Here is an 18,328-nt window from a genome sequence, read left to right as displayed (position 1 = left end):
TTCTGCGTCTCCACAGGGACACATGGGGGAGGGCACGGCTCACAGTTTTTTGTGCAGGTGTTGTTGCAAATGAATGAAGTTATCATTGTAACTCTGTGTTAGTCTGTACAGATGCTTTTCACTTTAAAAAGCAAAAACTTCTTTTCAGTTTGCAGTCCATTAATCTTTTGAAGAAGGCATTGGGGGGGGGGGGGGAGGGGTCTGTCATCCAAGCATGTGACAGTATCTGTAACTTGTGAGTGGGCTTGATTTAAATAAATTCTCTGGGGGAAAAAATTTTTTGGTATGTGCCTGCATTATTAGTGTGTTGAACTTTGCTTTCTTGTAAAAGAGTCTTGAATTTGAAGCTTTTGATTCACCATTTCATATTTAATTTCTTTTTTTGCAGAGAGAAACTTCATGGATACAGCATGTCAGACTCGCAAAGTGTAAGCATAAATAATTATTGAATTAGAGAAATGAATCATCTTGGTTCCAGTGTATGTTCCAGAGTTTCATTTACTAATGCGCCTTGCGCCATTGGCGCATAACATCTCAAAATGTCCCATTGGAATTGCCTTCAGTGCGTCAAAGGGCGCACTGAGATTACGTACCACTGCGCCACCCCATGCACACTTTTCACGGGAGTACAATGTTCGGAATGAGCTAGGCAAAAATGCGCGCCAAGCCGAGCAACTTTCGAGTTTGTAAAATGCAATGTGATTTGCTTTTAAAATGTAATTCATTAGTATTCAACCAATTCTGCGAACTATCTGTGCTTGCGCAATTACCTCTGTAAAAACTGTCAACAGAAGCGATATCGAACAAAACACAGACAAACACACACACACACTAACCGGATACACTGGCAAATTCTCATATCATATGGCACTACATAGCACTATTTTGCATCTTTCGACAAAAGCATTTTCGGACCGCCTAGCCTGCTTTGTGTGTTTTGCCTTCGACTATGTAATGTCCCATCAGAATTTGGTTGAGGGGGACAAATTGTCTTTTTCTTCCAGGCTAAACTCTGATGTTCAGGATTATATTGATTGGAAACTTATAGTTATAAAACAGAGAGGCCTTTGAGTTAACGAATGTTATGAGGGAAATTAAATTAAGTCGGGCAAATATATTTTTACAAAATGAAGAGTGCTTTCCGGCATCCTGAAGTTTCTTGTGGTGACAAGATCTTCAAGGCAATCTTTCATCACAGGCTGATTTTTTTTAATGTTTTCTCCCTCCATTTTACAAAAATGCTAAGCTGTGTTTTTATACAGTTAATACAAGTTTGCTTATAGAGAAAACTTTTTCAGGATCATCCAGGCGTGTCTCACCGCAGTCTTCCAATGGACGAAAGGCGTTACGCAGATGAGCTGATCAGCAGACAGGCGGAGGAACTGAGCAAACTGAGGTCTCAGGTGCAGCGTCTCGAACACGAAGGGCAAACCATGCGTGACGACTTTGAGCATCGCTTGGCTGACGTGGAGCGCGAAAGAGAAGACACTGTGTCAGCTCTGAGCGACAGTCTACAGCGGAGGGAGGAAGAGCATGAAGAAGAGGTGATGAGAAAGTAGTAGCGCACTATTTCTGTTTGTTTTCAGTTTTGTGATTGTAGGCATACCTCAGGCCTTGATCTTCGCACTCTGACACATACTTTTTTGATCTGACAAACTGTTCTGACTCCTGGACACTCTATCGTCCGATAGTTTAGACATGTATGTGGTCTTCTGAATGAACATTGTTTTCGTAGCCAAGGACATTGAATTTAAAACTTATACATATTTTCAATCCAAGTCCGACGTATTGCTCTCTGAGTCTGGGGGGGAACACTCATAATATCTGTCACTGGTATTTTGTTGATAATTTTGTTTCTTGTGTACAATACTCTGTTTCCTCCAGATCTCGCGTCTGAGTAGAGAACACAAGGGGGAGGTCTCGGACCTGCAGGCCAGACTGCAACACCTGTCCACTGACCTAGACCACTCCAAAGGTCAGCTGACCTCCCACCTGACTGACCTAACAGAAGAACTACGGACAGCAAAGAAAGAGGCCAGAGAGCGAGAAGAGTCGTTGCACCAAGAGATCAGGTGTGTTGGGTTTAGGATAGTTTGTTGGGGCGGGGATGTAGCTCAGTCGGTAGCGCGCTGGATTTGTATCCAGTTGGCCGCTGTCAGCGTGAGTTCGTCCCCACGTTCGGCGAGAGATTTATTTCTCAGAGTCAACTTTGTGTGCAGACTCTCCTCGGTGTCCGAACACCCCCTGTGTGTACACGCAAGCACAAGACCAAGTGCGCACGAAAAAGATCCTGTAATCCATGTCAGAGTTCTGTGGGTTATAGAAACACGAAAATACCCAGCGTGCTTCCTCCGAAAACGGCGTATGGCTGCCTAAATGGCGGGGTAAAAAACAGTCATACACGTACAATTCCACTCGTGCAAAAAACACGAGTGTACGTGGGAGTTTCAGCCCACGAACGCAGAAGAAGAAGAAGAAGAAGGATAGTTTGTTTACTTGGTGTGCAAGAGAACCTCCTTTACGAACCTCAAAAAGCGTGTATGTTTCATTTACAAATCCTGGCTCTGACAGAAACCTTTCATTTTGTTAACGCCATTCGGTCAAACAGTTTCAGAAACAGTGACTGTGAGGGAAAGAAACAATCAAAACAAGTATAAAACCAGTATGCATCACTGGCTACCAATTTTGTTTCCAGTGTATTATGATTTTTTTTACCGTAAGTAACTGGAATATTCTAATTAACGCAGCCCCTGCTTTTTTCCTAGTCAGCGTTTCAATGTGTGTTCTGGGATGGTTTTTGTTCAGAGAGAAGGATGCAGTGCTTCGGAGTCAGGCAGAGCAGGTACAACAGCTGCGTACTTACATCACAGAGAGCGAGCAGAAACACCAGCCACACCAAGTGTGGATACAGCAGTGTGAAACACTCACCAACAAACTGAAGGTGAACTTTAGAATCTGGCTGTGTTTTCTTATTTTACTGTGCTGACCAAACAAAAGCAATGACAACAGATGTATCATCTGGGCTTTTTAGAGAGAGGAGAGGATGGGAAAAATAGGAAAACACACATGCACACACAGACACAGACACACACACACACACACACACACACACACACACACAAACACACACACATACACACAAACACACACCACATGCACACACACACACACACACACACACACACACACACACACACACTGGGTGTCTGTGCAATCAAAACAGATGATAGCGATTAATGGAATCACTTGCTCAAAATGTGTGCCTCTGCCTGCCGAGTAGTTTCCATTCTAATGTGCTCTTCGGATAGTTGATACAGAAAGTCAAGTAAAAGTGACCACAATAGTTTTCATCTGCTTCTTTACAAATCTGTTATAACAAGAAAGTGAAAGATTGCTTCTAAAAAAACCAAGAAAGGTTAGTTCATGGAACACGGGTAGCTCAGTTGGTAGAGCGCTGTACTTGTGATCCTAGGATCATGGGTTCAGTCCAGTCCGGGACCGACACAGGTCAGCTTTATGTGTAGACTCAGAAACAGTATTCATGTCCCACTCCCATGTCGCCACAGGGGCATGTAATAGACCTTTGGTCATTCTACCATAGGTTCGGTGGCTGGTTACACCAAAACACGCACACACCTGGGTAGCGTGACTCTTGTTGCTGCTCGCTTTCCACTGGGAGGAAGCGCCCCACATTTCCCAGCAATGAGATGATAAAGTAAATTAAAGGAAATGACAAAAGGTAAAGTTGAAAAACAAAAGAATTGTGTACTCACCGATACAAGGACAGCACAATTATAAGAATGTTCGCTTATAGTCTAAGCTTCTTCAGGCAACAGACAAAACAACAAAAAGCAAAAGCAACACTGACGGAGCGAACAAGGACAAGGTTGGAAAAGAAGATGGAGGGAAACACTAAAGGGAAGGAACTCTGGCCATGGAAAGAAAATAAAGGGGAGAGTAGTGGTTGTAACATCTCACAACAGTCACTTTGATATTTAGATTTCACATCTCACCACAGTCACTTTGTTATTTAGATTTCACATCTCACCACAGTCACTTTGTTATTTAGATTTCACATCTCACCACAGTCACTTTGTTATTTAGATTTCACATCTCACCACAGTCACTTTGTTATTTAGATTTCACATCTCACCACAGTCACTTTGTTATTTAGATTTCACATCTCACCACAGTCACTTTGTTATTTAGATTTCACATCTCACCACAGTCACTTTGTTATTTAGATTTCACATCTCACCACAGTCACTTTGTTATTTAGATTTCACATCTCACCACAGTCACTTTGTTATTTAGATTTCACATCTCACCACAGTCACTTTGTTATTTAGATTTCACATCTCACCACAGTCACTTTGTTATTTAGATTTCACATCTCACCACAGTCACTTTGTTATTTAGATTTCACATCTCACCACAGTCACTTTGTTATTTAGATTTCACATCTCACCACAGTCACTTTGTTATTTAGATTTCACATCTCACCACAGTCACTTTGTTATTTAGATTTCACATCTCACCACAGTCACTTTGTTATTTAGATTTCACATCTCACCACAGTCACTTTGTTATTTAGATTTCACATCTCACCACAGTCACTTTGTTATTTAGATTTCACATCTCACCACAGTCACTTTGTTATTTAGATTTCACATCTCACCACAGTCACTTTGTTATTTAGATTTCACATCTCACCACAGTCACTTTGATATTTAGATTTCACATCTCACCACAGTCACTTTGTTATTTAGACAAAAGGTAAGTTACATACAATCAATCAATCAATCAATCAATCAATATGAAGCTTATATAGCGCGTATTCCGTGGGTACAGTTCTAAGCGCTTGTCGAAGAGTTGTCAACACAGGACTAACAAAGAAACTAACATCTTCAGACGGACACGAACCCTATCACACACTAGCAAACCCTGGTAAACAAACAACTGTTTAACAACAATGTACACATCAATAGCTAGGTCAAACAAAATAATATTAAGCACAAAGAAAACACCTCTCACAGAGCACAGCACAAGAATGTCTTTTGGGGCACAGCACATCACGTCGAGCATGAAAGTCGCAGCCAGCTACGGGAAGAACTGAGTCTTCAACCTACTCTTGAACGCGTCAAGAGAGGGGCTCTGGCGAAGCTCAAGCGGCAGGGAGTTCCAGACGGAGGGGCCCGCGGAGGGAAATGCACGCTGACCAGCAGATGCGAGTTTCGAGCGAGGGATGTGGAGGCGGAGAGGGTCAGCAGCAGAACGAAGGGGACGGTCGGAGGGCTGGGTGTACAGGTCCAGGGAGGATTGAAGGTACTCGGGAGCAGAGTCGTTGAGACACTTGTAGACCAGAGTGGACAGTTTGTAGGAGATTCGGGTGTTGACAGGGAGCCAGTGCAAGGAGCGAAGTAGGGGGGTGATGTGGTCTCGCTTCGTCTTCCTCAACGTCAGCCTGGCAGCGGCGTTCTGGACTCGTTGTAGGCCATGAATGGATGAGGCGGGGAGGCCAGCCAGAAGGGAGTTGCAGTAGTCCAGACGACTGAAGATGAGGGAGACAACCAGCTTGACACAGGCGTCGTGGGTGAGGTAGCGACGGATGGAGGCGATGCGTCGTAGGTGGAAAAAGCAGGTCTTGATGATGAAGGAGATGTGTGTCTGCATGGAGAGAGTGGAGTCGAGAAAGACGCCAAGGCTCTTGACAGCAGGGGAGAATGGAACAGTCGCGTCATCCAGCTGGAGGTCGGTCACAGTGAGGGAAGCAATCTTCTGTCGTGTTCCAACGAGAAGGGCCTCCGTCTTCTCACTGTTCAGCTTCAGCTTGTTCTCAGTCATCCAGTTCTTGATGTCAGTGAAACAACTGGAGATGGATCCAAGGAGATCGTCAACGTCCTCCGGCTTGGCGCTGTTCTGGAGCTGCGTGTCATCGGCAAAGGAGTTGTAGTTCAGGCCATGGCGTTCGATGACCAGGGAGAGGGGTTGGGTGTACAGGGTGAAAAGGACAGGGCCGAGGACAGATCCTTGTGGGACGCCGAAGCGGACAGGGACAGGCTGAGAAGAGAACGAATCAGTGGTGACAGTCTGAGAGCGGTTCTGGAGGTAGTTCCTAAACCAAGAGAGGGCGGTGTCGTGAATGCCGAACGTGGAACTGAGGCGATCGACGAGTAGCTGGTGGTCGATCGTGTCGAAGGCCGCGGAAAGGTCCAGCAGCACAAGGGCAGAGACGAGACCGCTATCTGTTGCGTTCAGGAGGTCCGTGGTGATTCGCAGGAGCGCCGTCTCGGTGCTGTGGTGAGGGCGGTACGCTGACTGGTACACTGGCATCAGCGAGTTCCGAGACAGGTGGGCGCTCAACTGCTCCAGGATGATACGCTCCAGAAGCTTGGAGAGGAAGGGCAGGTTGGACACAGGACGGTAGTTCTTCAACTCGTTGACGTCAAGGCCGGGCTTCTTGATGAGTGGGCGGACAACGGCAGACTTGAAGCAGTCGGGAACGACGCCTGTGGCCAGGGATATGTCGATGATATCTGTGATAGACGGCAGGAGCTTGTCCAGACACTTGGTGAAGAGGAAGCCTGGCAGGGGATCTAGCTCGCAGGTCTTGATGGCCGTCTTGGTGATTAGTCGCTTGACGTGGTTTTGCGTGACAGGCTGAAAGCACGTGAGGGGGGAGCCGGAGAAGGAAGGGGAGGGTGGGGACGGGACGAAGGGCTGCTGATCAAGTGTTTTCCGAAGCTTGTCAATCTTGTCCTTGAAGAACTCCGAGAATAACTCCGGGATATCCTGTGGTGGGTGAGCAGTGGGTAAGGGGGCAGCGGGGGAGGAGCCCAGGAGAGAGGACATGATGGAGAACAGCTCCCTGGATGATGAGGCGTTGACGATGCAGTCGTTGAAGTGCTCGATCTTGGCAGCAGTGATGGCTTGCGTGACTCGACGCACCGCATCCCTGAGAATCTGCTTATGAACCTCCAGGCCAGAGTGTCGCCATGCACGCTCCGCTCGCCGTCTCTCGATCTTGGCGGCTGTGATGTCCTCAGAGAACCAGGGAGCCGGCTGTCGCTCAGAGACTGCGCATAGAGATGGCGGGGCGTGTTTGTCGAGGAGCTGGCGCAGAGTCAAGCTGAAGAAATGGGCGGGGTCAGTGGACGGGTCTCGCTGGGCAAGCAGCAGGGCAGCTTCGTCTCCAAAAGCATCTGTCTCAATGTCTCGTAGCTTGCGACGTGTGACCATCTTCCGCTTCTGTGCTGGCTTGGTGATGTTGACGAGGAAGTTGATGGCGGTGTGGTCGGAGACAAGATGGTCGTTGGCGACGAGGCTGGAGACCAGATTGTCCGAGGGTCGAGTGACAATCCAATCCAGGATGTGGCCACGGGAGTGGGAGGGAAAAGGAACGACCTGGTCCACACTGTAGCTGTCCAACAGCGCACGGGCCCGCTTGGTGTCAGCGTTGGCAGGGCAGTCCCAGTGGATGTTAAAGTCACCGAGGACGATGGCGCTATGGGACGTCACGTTGTAGTGGTCGAGGGCTTGGGAGAACTCGTCGAAGAAAGTAGAGTCCTTCAGCTTGTTCTTGGTGTTAGGGGGAGGGCGATATATACACAGGAAGGTGAGGGTGGTGGTGGTGGCGACCGTCATCTCCACAGTTTCGAAGGTGGTGTGGGGGAAGGGGAGGCTGTCCGAGAAGGACGCTGCAGCATGCATGTGGTCCTTGTAGACGACGGCGATGCCTCCACCACGCCCAGCCGGGCGGGGGAAGGAGACTGTCTTGTACCCTGCGGGGGTCAGCTGCTTGATCTTGGGGTCATCACCAGGTCGCAGCCACGTCTCGGTGATGAACAGGGCGTCTAACTTGTTTTCTATAATGTAGTCTGCTATCAGATCTGCTTTGCCTTCTGGATTTACTGACTGGGAGTTGAGGAGGCAGAGGTGTAGGGTGTTTTTGGAATGAGTGGGTGGGTGCTGATTTTGGGTGGGTGGGTGCTGGGGAGGGGTTGTGGGAGAAAGGGGAGGGGTGGGGAGGTGAGGGAGAGGGGTGATGGGAGGATGGGGACTAGGGGTGGTGAGAGAATGGGGAGGGGTGGTGGGAGAATAGGGAGGGATAGAAGGAAGCAGAGAAAGGGTGGGGGGATGCTGGGGAGGGGTAGTGGTACATTGGGTGGGGGTGGTGGGCGTGAGAGAAGTGGAGGTAGGAGAAGGGTTGAGGGCAGCAAGTTGCTGTGCGGTTCGAAGACGCTGCGAGCGGCCGGCGCGACAGCCCCTTACGGTTGGTGGTCTCTGCAGGATTCCCAGCTCCTTGAGATGGAGGTATAGAGGCCGTGGCAGGCGCAGTCTAGCAGCGTCGGTGGGACGGTAGTTGAGGGGGGAACCTATCGCCATAGTGAGAGGGGAGTGGAAAAAGAGAGAGAGAGAGAGAGAGAGAGAGGTAGAGAGAGAGAGAGAGAAAGAGAGCTCACGCAATTTATGACACCTAAGAATGTACTCTGAGGGTACATCTCAGGAGACAATCCCCTACCTATTGTATAAGCGGGCAGAACAGTGGGAAAAGGGCCAACTCACTCTGTGACTCATCGCACACAAGTAAGTCGACCTGGCGGTCTTTGAAGAGGAGGAAAAAACAAATCAAAATAAGATGATAAACAGAAAACAGACTAAGTTTGAAAGATTGCTTAGTTTCTAAGATCATTTGCACACGTATGACCTCTCTTTTTAAATGGTATTTGTGCTTGAGCGAGAAGAGTCGTTGCAACAAGAGATCAGGTGTGTTGGCTTCAGGATAGTTTGGTTACTTGGTTTGCCAGAGAAGTTTGAAAGATTGCTTAGTTTCTAAGATCATTTGCACACGTATGACCTCTCTTTTCAAATGGTATTTGTCCTTGTTTCAGGTTGCTGAAGCTGAGAAGGAAACATTACAATCCTCTGTTCAGCTGACGGAGATACGCCTGTCTTCCATGAAGGAAATCCTGAACACACAGGAGGCAGAATTATCAAAGGTACGTATGTTATCCTCTCAGACAAGAATGCACAGTTTGGTATTATTTTTGCTACAGTGTTACAGTGGAACCCCCCTTTTTAAGACTCCCTCCCTTTTAAGACCCTGTTTCTTCAGACTTTTTGTTCATAACTTCTGTAAATTAACCCCCATTAAATTACATATCTTACCCAACTCACATATAGCAATTAACCCTAGTTCAGTGCTGGATACGCTGTACGCGTCCCCTTGGTAACCAAGGGAGACCACTCTAAAAAAGAGAGTGCTCTATCCCATAATGCCAGACTAACTACTAGCCTGACTTCCGTATGCGCGCGCATACGCCGCCATCTTATCATTCCATACTCAGCGCTCAGACAAGCTGGTCGCATTTGTGTACGCTCTGGCTGTTGTTCAGCCGATGTTGCTTGGTCTGAGGGACCGGGTTTCTTCTCCTTGGTATTCTTTCGTCGTCTTACCTTGCTACTGTATTGAGGTGAGATCGTTCTTTGTTTTGTACTTGTTGTAAAGGCGTTGTTCGGCCATTTTTGACTTGTGAAATTTTTTCGAAAAATTTTTTCTGAAATATTTTGACAAAAATGCTATGGCTGATAACGTTAAGAAGAGGCAGAGTTCTAAGCAGGTGGCTGCTGAGTCCTCCCCTCCCAAAAAGATGCATAGAGAATCTAAACAAACCGTCGCGGGGGTGTTAGAATCTGACTCAGGAAAATGTATTGATGTTTTGCTAGACATGCCTTCTGCCGCCATTTTGCCGGCGGCCATTTTGCCGGTGAAGCCTTTGGATAAGGTCGCTAATGTTGCTAAACCGGCTAAAGCGGTTTCTGCTCCTGCTGTTTCTGGTCTGGCGGCCGCGGACGTGGCCTCTCTTTTGCTTGCACTTAGTTCACAGGTTTCTTCACTGGCGGAAGAAATTTCGTCTACTCGGGCTGAACTGCGTTCACTCCCTTCTGGGGTGACAGGACCGTCATCTTTGGCAAAGATGGTGGCGGGCCCTTCTGTTACGGTGACTACAGCTGATGTTCATGCTGTTCAGGATGGAGATGAGATTATCCCACTTTCGTCGGGTGGTCTGTCTCCTGGTGGTTCGCGGTCACAAGGTATGTTTGCTACACGAGTACCTGGGTTCTCCGGGGAAAGTGTAGCGCGTCTACAGTCAAAAGTAGCCACGGGCATCGCGCTCACGGGTGAAAGTTCTGATACCCCGCCTGGCCATCGCCGCTCTGTCGGCCGGTCAGGGGGGGGTAAGGACACTGTAGAGCGTACGGAAGGTTCGTTGCTTTCTGCCGCGCCATTTGACGTTAGGCAGTCTGTGAGACTTCTGCTTCCACCTTCGGGGGAAGAAGGCAGTGGAGATGGGTCTCTGTTTGACTATGACAGTCAGGCGGGGAGTCAACTCCCGGACTGTACAGATGTGCAGGACGACTGTCTGGGCGATGGCACTTCCGTTCTGGGAGAGGATGCCGGTGTCCGTTTGCCGTCTAGGCTGGGAAGTGCGGTGGCGCTTGCAGCTGAAACGGCTTCGAAGTACTTTGAAGAGGGGGTAGTGGAGAGCAAGTCGCAGCTTGCTCCACCGCCCTCGGCTTGGGGGGATTTTCGTGTTGATAAGAATACGAAGGGTTCTTTCAAGTTCATCGAATCGCCTTCTCTGGCGTTCGAGATGTCGAAGGTGTTGGTGAAGGGTTGGTCTAAGGGGGTGTCTCCTGTTCCGTTGTTGGCACAACACAGGGAGGCTCCCGAGGCGGCTGTACCGTGGTTAGCGAAGATTGGTCAACAAGTTCCTTGTTCGGCTAATATGCGCAACTTCAAGCTGGTGGTCAACCCAGTCAGACTGATTGATTCCTACTCTTTGCCTATGTCGGTACTACCGGTGACACCGGAACTGACGGCTCTGAGGGAAGATGGCTATTCGAAGGAAAGGCCTGTCCCTTTTACGGAGGCATCTTTGATGTCTTTAGAGGAGACAGGACGCTCTCTGATGGAGTTGGCCTCTGTGTCCCACCCCCAATGATGCCCTCCCGAACTTTCGGTCCCGCTAGCCCCCACCGTCGTGGTGGCGGGCGGCCCCTCCAGGGCCCTCACTACCTGGTCGCGCTTGGTGGCCAGCCAGTGGGTTTTAGGGGTGGTCAGTTCGGGGTTCCGGCTACTCTGGGCAGAGAAGAAGGCACCTCTGTCCAGGATACCTCCGCCTTTCAGATTTCCAAACGATCCCGAGGCCAAGTTGGCTGTGCAGGGGGAGGTTGTTGCTCTCCTGCAAAAAGAGGCGATCGAAGAGGTTCGCGATCAGGGATCGTTGGGATTTTACGGCAGGCTCTTTGTGGTGCCCAAAGCATCGGGTGCGTGGAGGCCGGTTCTAGACCTTTCATGTCTGAACAGGTTCCTGAGAGTGGTAAAATTCACGATGGAAACGCCGGCGTCGGTGAGAGAGGCTCTCCGTCCGGGGGATTGGGCCACGTCCATCGATCTCACGGACGCTTACTTTCACGTGCTGATGCACACAGCGGACAGAAAGTGGCTGCGGTTTCGGTGGGGGGAAAGGATTTTCCAGTTTCGGGCTCTCCCGTTCGGTCTGTCCCTCTCTCCTTGGATCTTCACGATGGTCGTTCGTCAGCTCTGTGCCCTTGTGAGGCAGGAGGGGGTGCGCCTCAGGGCGTACCTCGACGACTGGCTGATTTTGCACCAGAAGCAGGCCTTATGCAGCACACACACGCACAGGGTTCTCAGCCTAGCGAGTCAACTCGGGTTCTCAATCAATGTGGGGAAGTCCGAGTTGGAGCCTTCACAGGGGTTCACTTATCTGGGCATAGAGTTCAACACAGTGGAGTGGTCAGTTCGTCCTGCTCAAAAGCGGGTGGACAAACTTCAGTCGCTGATCCGGGAGTTACTCGGAAAGAATGTGGCCTCGGCTCGGGAGTTGTATTCTATCCTGGGTCAGATGGAATCTATGGCCTCGCTGGTTCCGTTGGGAAGAGTGCACAAGAGACCATTTCAGGCGGCGGTGCAGGCTCGGTGGGATCAGGCAACTCAAGCTTGGAGTTGTCAGGTCGAGTTGGGAGATTGGTTCAGGAGCACCACAGGTGTCTGGCTTCTTCCTTGGGTGTCCCAGGGTGTCCCCATCACTCCCCCGGCTCCGGAGAACGATCTGTTCACGGATGCGTCTCAGACAGGGTGGGGAGCTCATTTGGCGGATCAGACGGCTGCGGGTGTGTGGGACGTCAGTCAAGGGTCCTTGCACATAAACGTCTTGGAGCTGGAGGCTGTGGCCTTGGGCCTGAGGGCGTTTCTTCCTTCTCTGGCGAGCAGTCATGTCAGAGTGCATACAGACAATACGACTGTTGCGGCTTATATAAATCGCCAGGGGGGGACGCGCTCGCAGGTTCTGTCAGACAGAGCATGTCGCTTGCTGATGTGGTGCAGTACGCATCACATTCGGTTGTCAGCAACTTACCTGAGGGGCAAGCTCAATGTGTTGGCGGATGCCCTGAGCAGGGGGGACAAGATACTCCACTCGGAGTGGACCCTCTCGCATCAGGCCTTGGAGCGCCTTTGGGTTCAGGTGGACAAGCCGTGCATCGACTTGTTTGCGACAAGGTTCTCGGCAAGGCTCCCGCTTTTTGTGTCTCCGTTCCCGGACCCCCAAGCCTGGGCGGTGGACGCACTCGAGATGAACTGGACAAACCTGGTGGCTTACGCGTTTCCTCCTTTCTGCATTCTGGGCAGGGTAATAAGGAAAGCAGACCTCGAAAGGCCAGCGCTAGTGCTGGTTGCGCCTCTCTGGCCCAGCCAGCACTGGTATCCGGATCTGGTACGTCTGGCCGTTCGTCCTCCCATCCCGCTCGCTCTAAGGAAGGGCGAACTTCTGCAGCCTCGGTCAGGCATTCATCACGTAAACCCGCAAATGCTGCAACTTCACGGGTGGGTGTTATCAGAGACTCTCTGCTTAGGGCAGGGGCCTCTGTGTCTACTCTGAAGCTGGTTCAAAACGCGCACAGAGAGTCGACCAACTCTGTTTACGCTTCGCATTGGTCTTCGTGGTCGAAGTGGTGTCTTGAGAATAATGTGAATCCTCTGGCGCCTAGGTCTATGCAGTTAGCGAATCACTTGGCGTGGCTAGCTGATCAAGGGGGTTCTCCCTCTTCGTTGAAGGTTAGAAGGTCGGCAATTGCCTCTACTCTCAGGCAACTTGGTCACAAAGTTAACTTGTCGGGGGTTATCTCCGGCGTTATTAAGGGCGCTTCCCTTAAGTTGGCTCGTGACAAAACAAAGCTCCCGGCGTGGGATGTTTTTTTGGTGTTACGTTTTCTTGCGTCAGAGGACTTTGAGCCTATCCATTTAGCCAGTCTGGCAAATGTAACTCATAAAACTCTTTTCTTGGTCTTACTCGCTACGGCTAGACGTGGTAGCGAGGTGCACGCGTTGTCGGGAATGGCAAATGATATCTCCCGGGAGAAAGACGGTTCTTTTTCTCTTAGGTTCAGGCCTAATTTCTTGGCTAAGAACCAAAAACCAGGTCAACCATCCCCTCTTATCCGTATTCCCCCTTTGAGCACAATCCTGGCCCCGGGAGATGAGGATGTTTTTAACTGCCCTGTACGAGCACTCAGCAGCTACCTGTCCCGGACTCAGCCTATTCGCTCTATGTCTCAGAAACTGCTCTTTATATCACTCAATACGGCTCGGGGGAAGGACATTTCGAAAGTTACGCTAACCAAATGGGTTTCGTCTACCATTCGGAACGCTTATATCTGGTGGCAAAGACAATTAGGGGATACCAGAATGGTGTTGCCCCTTACGGCTGCCAGAACTCACGAGGCCAGGGCGTGGGCTTCGTCGTTGGCAGTGCTGAGATCAGGTCGTCTTTCAGAAGTTCTGGAGTCGGCATACTGGAGATCGGAAGACGTTTTTATAAACTTCTATCTCCGGGAGGTGGCTGGCATACGTCAGGATGGCAGCTCTGCTTTGCCCTCTTTGGTGGCTGCAGGGCAGGTTCTTGTGGATTGATATGGTGAGTACCCTCCTCCTATGATAGCAATCTGCTATATGTGAGTTGGGTAAGATATGTAATTTAATTAAAAATTTTAGTAATAAATTTTCATTTGATTAATATACTTACCCAACTCACATCGTTTATTCCCTCCCGCCTCCCCGCTGTGGGATGTATGGGGGTCTAAAAAAGGAGTGAGTTGGGCTTCGTTTAGGAATGATAAGATGGCGGCGTATGCGCGCGCATACGGAAGTCAGGCTAGTAGTTAGTCTGGCATTATGGGATAGAGCACTCTCTTTTTTAGAGTGGTCTCCCTTGGTTACCAAGGGGACGCGTACAGCGTATCCAGCACTGAACTAGGGTTAATTGCTATATGTGAGTTGGGTAAGTATATTAATCAAATGAAAATTTATTACTAAAATTTTTAATTTTAAGACTCCCTCCTTTTTAAGACCTGATTTTCTCAGATTTTTGGAGGTCTTAAAAGGGGGTTTCACTGTACCTGAAATGTTAGGCCGTTCCGACGAGAGTACACCTTTCAGCAAAGGGGACCTACCATGGCCCTTTTATGTATTATCTTGACGAACCAAAATATACCTGTCATGACAGGCCACCTGTAATGTAAGGACACTTGGCTGGACCTCAGGGTGTCCTCTTTTTGCAAGTACCACTGTATTTAAACTTGCATTCGTGGAATCATAATGGCCAGCTTAAAAATCAGTCTTAGTCTGATTGAAGTGATTTTCAGTGCTCTTTCTTGATTTCAGGGAAAAGAGGAGACAATTGACAAGAATAAACTGAAAGAGCTACTACTTACAAAGTAAGTTGTTAGTTTATTCACCTGTTCAGGGTTTTGATGGTTTTTGTTAGTTTTTTGGCTCACGTAAGTGTAGCCTATGCGATCATAACTTTGTCTGTCTGTGCGTGCGTGCGTGCCTATGTGCGTGCGTGCGTGTGTATGTCTGTGGTAGAAACTCTAACATTTGAAGACGTCACATTACATTGACGTCACATTATGACGTAAGAGGGTTAGACGTCACGCGAAGGAAGTACTGAAAGTCTCGGTCATTATTATTTTGAGCGGGCCGAGACTAGTTGGCAGTCGTGTCCCTGTAAGTAGGCTACATGCAGACAGACAGATCTAGATCTAGTGTCTCGCTTTCTTGCACAGTTTCACCTATGCTCTTTCTGTGTGTGTGTGTGTGTGTGTGTGTGTGTGTGTGTGTGTGTGTGTGTGTGTGTGTGTGTATGTGTGACGGAAAGATTGAGTTTGTGTTACTGTTTGTCGATTTCTTACGTGAGCCTTGATGGCTTCGCCTCTTGTTTTTCTCTTGTTCTTTGTTATGCATGTAGTCTTTGACCTTCTCTATACCACTGTCTTAGTATTGGTTGTTTTGTGTGTGTGTTTTTTTTAAGCAATTTAAAAAAAGATGAAGCAGAAAAATAGATCTGGATTGTTTGGTTCTGTGTTGTTTTAATTTAGAGACATTTTTGACGAGGGGTTCTTTACTTTGCTGTTGGTTTATTAATGCATTAAGGAATTTAAAAGACTGAGAAGAAACTAAGGGCAGGGATTTCAAAATGTTTCAGATTATTCTATTGTCTTTTAACTGTCTTTTTCAGATGGCGGCAGAAAGTATATGCTATGCTAGTGCAGCAGAAGAGCGCTCAGATCGTCAGCAGGAAAGACTTGCAGAACTGGAAAGAGAAGGTGAACTCCTTCATTTCCATGCACATAATTATCACCAAACAGTTTTTGTGTATCTGGCAAAGCATAATTCTAGGTCTGTAATGTTCTTTTTAAATTTTGCTTGGCTTCCAATTATTTGTTCTGTTAGGATTTAGAAACACTTTGCAAGCTTCATGGGAAAGAAACAGAAAAAAATAGTCTGCCTCTGACAAACCTTCAGGGATGTTTGACGGACCTACTATTTCCAAGAACTCAACCAGCCATTCGTGCGAATAGTCACTTGACACTCGGTTTTCTGTCATCGATGCCCGACTCCAAAGCGCCGACATTTGTGTCGCCACTATCACCCATTTGTCGAAGGTCTTCTGCCCTAAACCCTTCAAAGTCATCGCCAGAATCGTCGTCAAGAAAGAACTCTAACATCAAACTCCTCATCGTCCATCTTGATTTGCATCCAAAAATTCTCTTCACAGAACTTCATAAAAGTTGCTCAAACGGTATCAACGGCCACCAGCAGCCTCATTTTGAGACAGGATACGCAACTAATGAAGGTTGTAACTTGTATGCAAATGAATTTATTAACGGGAATTTCAAACACCCTAGGCTGGGCAGCCACAATCGCTGCTGGTAGCTGGAGAGAGGTGATGCTCAGCGGTGATAGTGGCCATTGGCGTGCTATAAAGGTTAAAGGTACTGAACTTGTCAAATCCAGGTGCACGGAGCCCCTGGGGCTTTTAGTCATACCTCAGGCAGCTATCCGTTAGAAGAACTACCAATTAAATTACATATTCCTACTCCGAATCACATGTAGCATTGACACAATCGGAGATGCTAGGTTCTGAAAAGGCTAACCGTCTAAGGGAAGCAACCCCAACCACAAAAAGTGTAAACGTAGCCTTGGTAATGACCATACACCCGGGGAGTTACCTCCCATCGTGCATGCCATGTCACTACTGCTACTGAACACGTGGTTCATATCATTCGACCTTACAGCTTTCGAGGGAGCAGGTTGTTGATTTTTGGGCTCCCCTGTGGCTGCGCTGTTTGGTGTTGTTTTGACACCCACCGGCCACGTTACCGTCTATCTTGCCTCCTGCTTCGTAGTTGGTGAGCTCTTTCCATTTTGGTCATTATTTTGACAGGAAATTTGTTGTAGTTGCTGATTTTCGTCCGTGTTTGGACCTGTGATATTTCAGTGACTACTGTTGGCCGCCATTTTTGTTGTCAGCATGAGTTGACAGATTTTGTGGCTAGGCTGATGTATTTTGGAGGTAAACGTAATTTTACCTTCTTACTTGCTTGCTGCTTTGTTTAGTTGGTAAGCTTGTTCCTTCTTGTCTTTAGTTTGACAGGAATTTATCTATAGTTGCTGACTTTTTGTCCGTTTGGACTCCTAAATGCGTTTCAGTAACTTATCTTGTGGCCGCCACTTTCGGTTGCTCAGCTTTCCTGACAGCTTATTTATGTGGCTAGGCCTATGTTATGGTGAGGTTCTCCTTACTTTACCTGCGTTTTTGCCTTCTGCTTTGTTAGTTGGTAAGCCATTTCATATTTCGTCATTACTTTGACAGGAATTTTTGTTATTGCTTAATTTTCGTCCGTTTTGGACTTCTAAATTTTGTCCAGTAACTTATCGCTTGGCCGCCATTTTGTGTATCAGCGTTGCTGACAGTGGTTTACTTGGCTAGGCTTTAGCAGGTATCTACCAGTCCGTAGGACTGGTCGTGGTTTCGGATTTAACATGTTTGTTATGTTTTGTTCGTTACTCTTTCTGCCTCGAACAAACACTTTGTGGGGCAGTCATATACTGTTGTACGTCCTGTTTCTTCTCCTCGCCTTCTCTGCCGTTAGCAGATCAGGTGTTGCAGGTCTGTGTTATCTCTGTGAAGAAATTTTCGCGTTCCAAGCCTGCGTCTTCCGTTGGTCCCGCTGTCTGTGGGCGACGTCACCTTGTTGGCTTCTTTGACGCTTCCGGCCGAGACGTTGTCTAGGGCGGATGTTTTGCTTCTTCGTCTTCTACCGCTGTGGTGGGCGATTCAAGTAAGTCGAGCTGGTCCACAGGCCCTCGTGAGGCCGTCGGACAGTCCCTGCTGGGACACAGCTCTTTTCGGTGGGTTCACGACCCGCAAACCCCTGTTCGGTCGCACCCTGGCTTCACTGAAGACCATTGTGTGGCTGAGCAATGGCGGCAGTTGGTTCCGGCTACTTCTCCGACGTACGCACCCGCTGGGGTCGTTTCCGGAGTTGTCTAGCCGTTTCCGACTGCTGCGCTTCCGGCACTCGCCGGAAGCATAGGTCCCCCGATGTACGCACCCGCTGTGGTCGTTTCCGGGGTTGACCAGGTCCCCCGATGTGCGCACCCGCTGTGGTCGTTTCCGGGGTTGACCGGACGTTGCCCCCCGGGCATTCGTCCTCTGTTCAGTCGCACCCTGGTTTCCTCGAAGACCATTGTGTGGCGGAGCAGTGGCGGTAGCCGTTTCCGGCGCTGCGCTTCCGGCACTCGCTGGAAGCATAGGTCCTCTGACGTACGCACCCGCTGTGGTCGTTTCCGGGGTTGACCGGACGTTGCCCCCCGGGCATTCGTCCTCTGTTCAGTCACACCCTGGCTTCCTCGAAGACCATTGTGTGGCGGAGCAATGGCGGTAGCCGTTTCTGGCGC

The 18,328-nt window shown here is 48.8% G+C and overlaps 1 protein-coding gene across 1 annotated transcript in view; it reads left to right on the top strand.

Annotated features, from left to right (window-relative positions):
- Nucleotides 1-18,328, top strand: part of LOC138948945 (coiled-coil alpha-helical rod protein 1-like) — a 53,492-nt gene that overhangs the window by 7,531 nt on the left and 27,633 nt on the right. Inside the window, exons 3-9 of the mRNA XM_070320612.1 lie at nucleotides 389-428; nucleotides 1,299-1,544; nucleotides 1,885-2,072; nucleotides 2,806-2,941; nucleotides 8,892-8,999; nucleotides 14,747-14,799; nucleotides 15,603-15,690. Coding sequence (XP_070176713.1) covers nucleotides 389-428; nucleotides 1,299-1,544; nucleotides 1,885-2,072; nucleotides 2,806-2,941; nucleotides 8,892-8,999; nucleotides 14,747-14,799; nucleotides 15,603-15,690 — 859 coding nt within the window. The remainder of the gene's footprint in view (nucleotides 1-388; nucleotides 429-1,298; nucleotides 1,545-1,884; nucleotides 2,073-2,805; nucleotides 2,942-8,891; nucleotides 9,000-14,746; nucleotides 14,800-15,602; nucleotides 15,691-18,328) is intronic.

Source organism: Littorina saxatilis, linkage group LG15 (genome assembly GCF_037325665.1).
Source record: "Littorina saxatilis isolate snail1 linkage group LG15, US_GU_Lsax_2.0, whole genome shotgun sequence".
NCBI classification, from domain to species: Eukaryota; Metazoa; Mollusca; class Gastropoda; order Littorinimorpha; family Littorinidae; genus Littorina; species Littorina saxatilis.
Note: the sequence above shows the minus strand (reverse complement) of the source record. Positions and strands in the feature narration are given on the sequence as shown.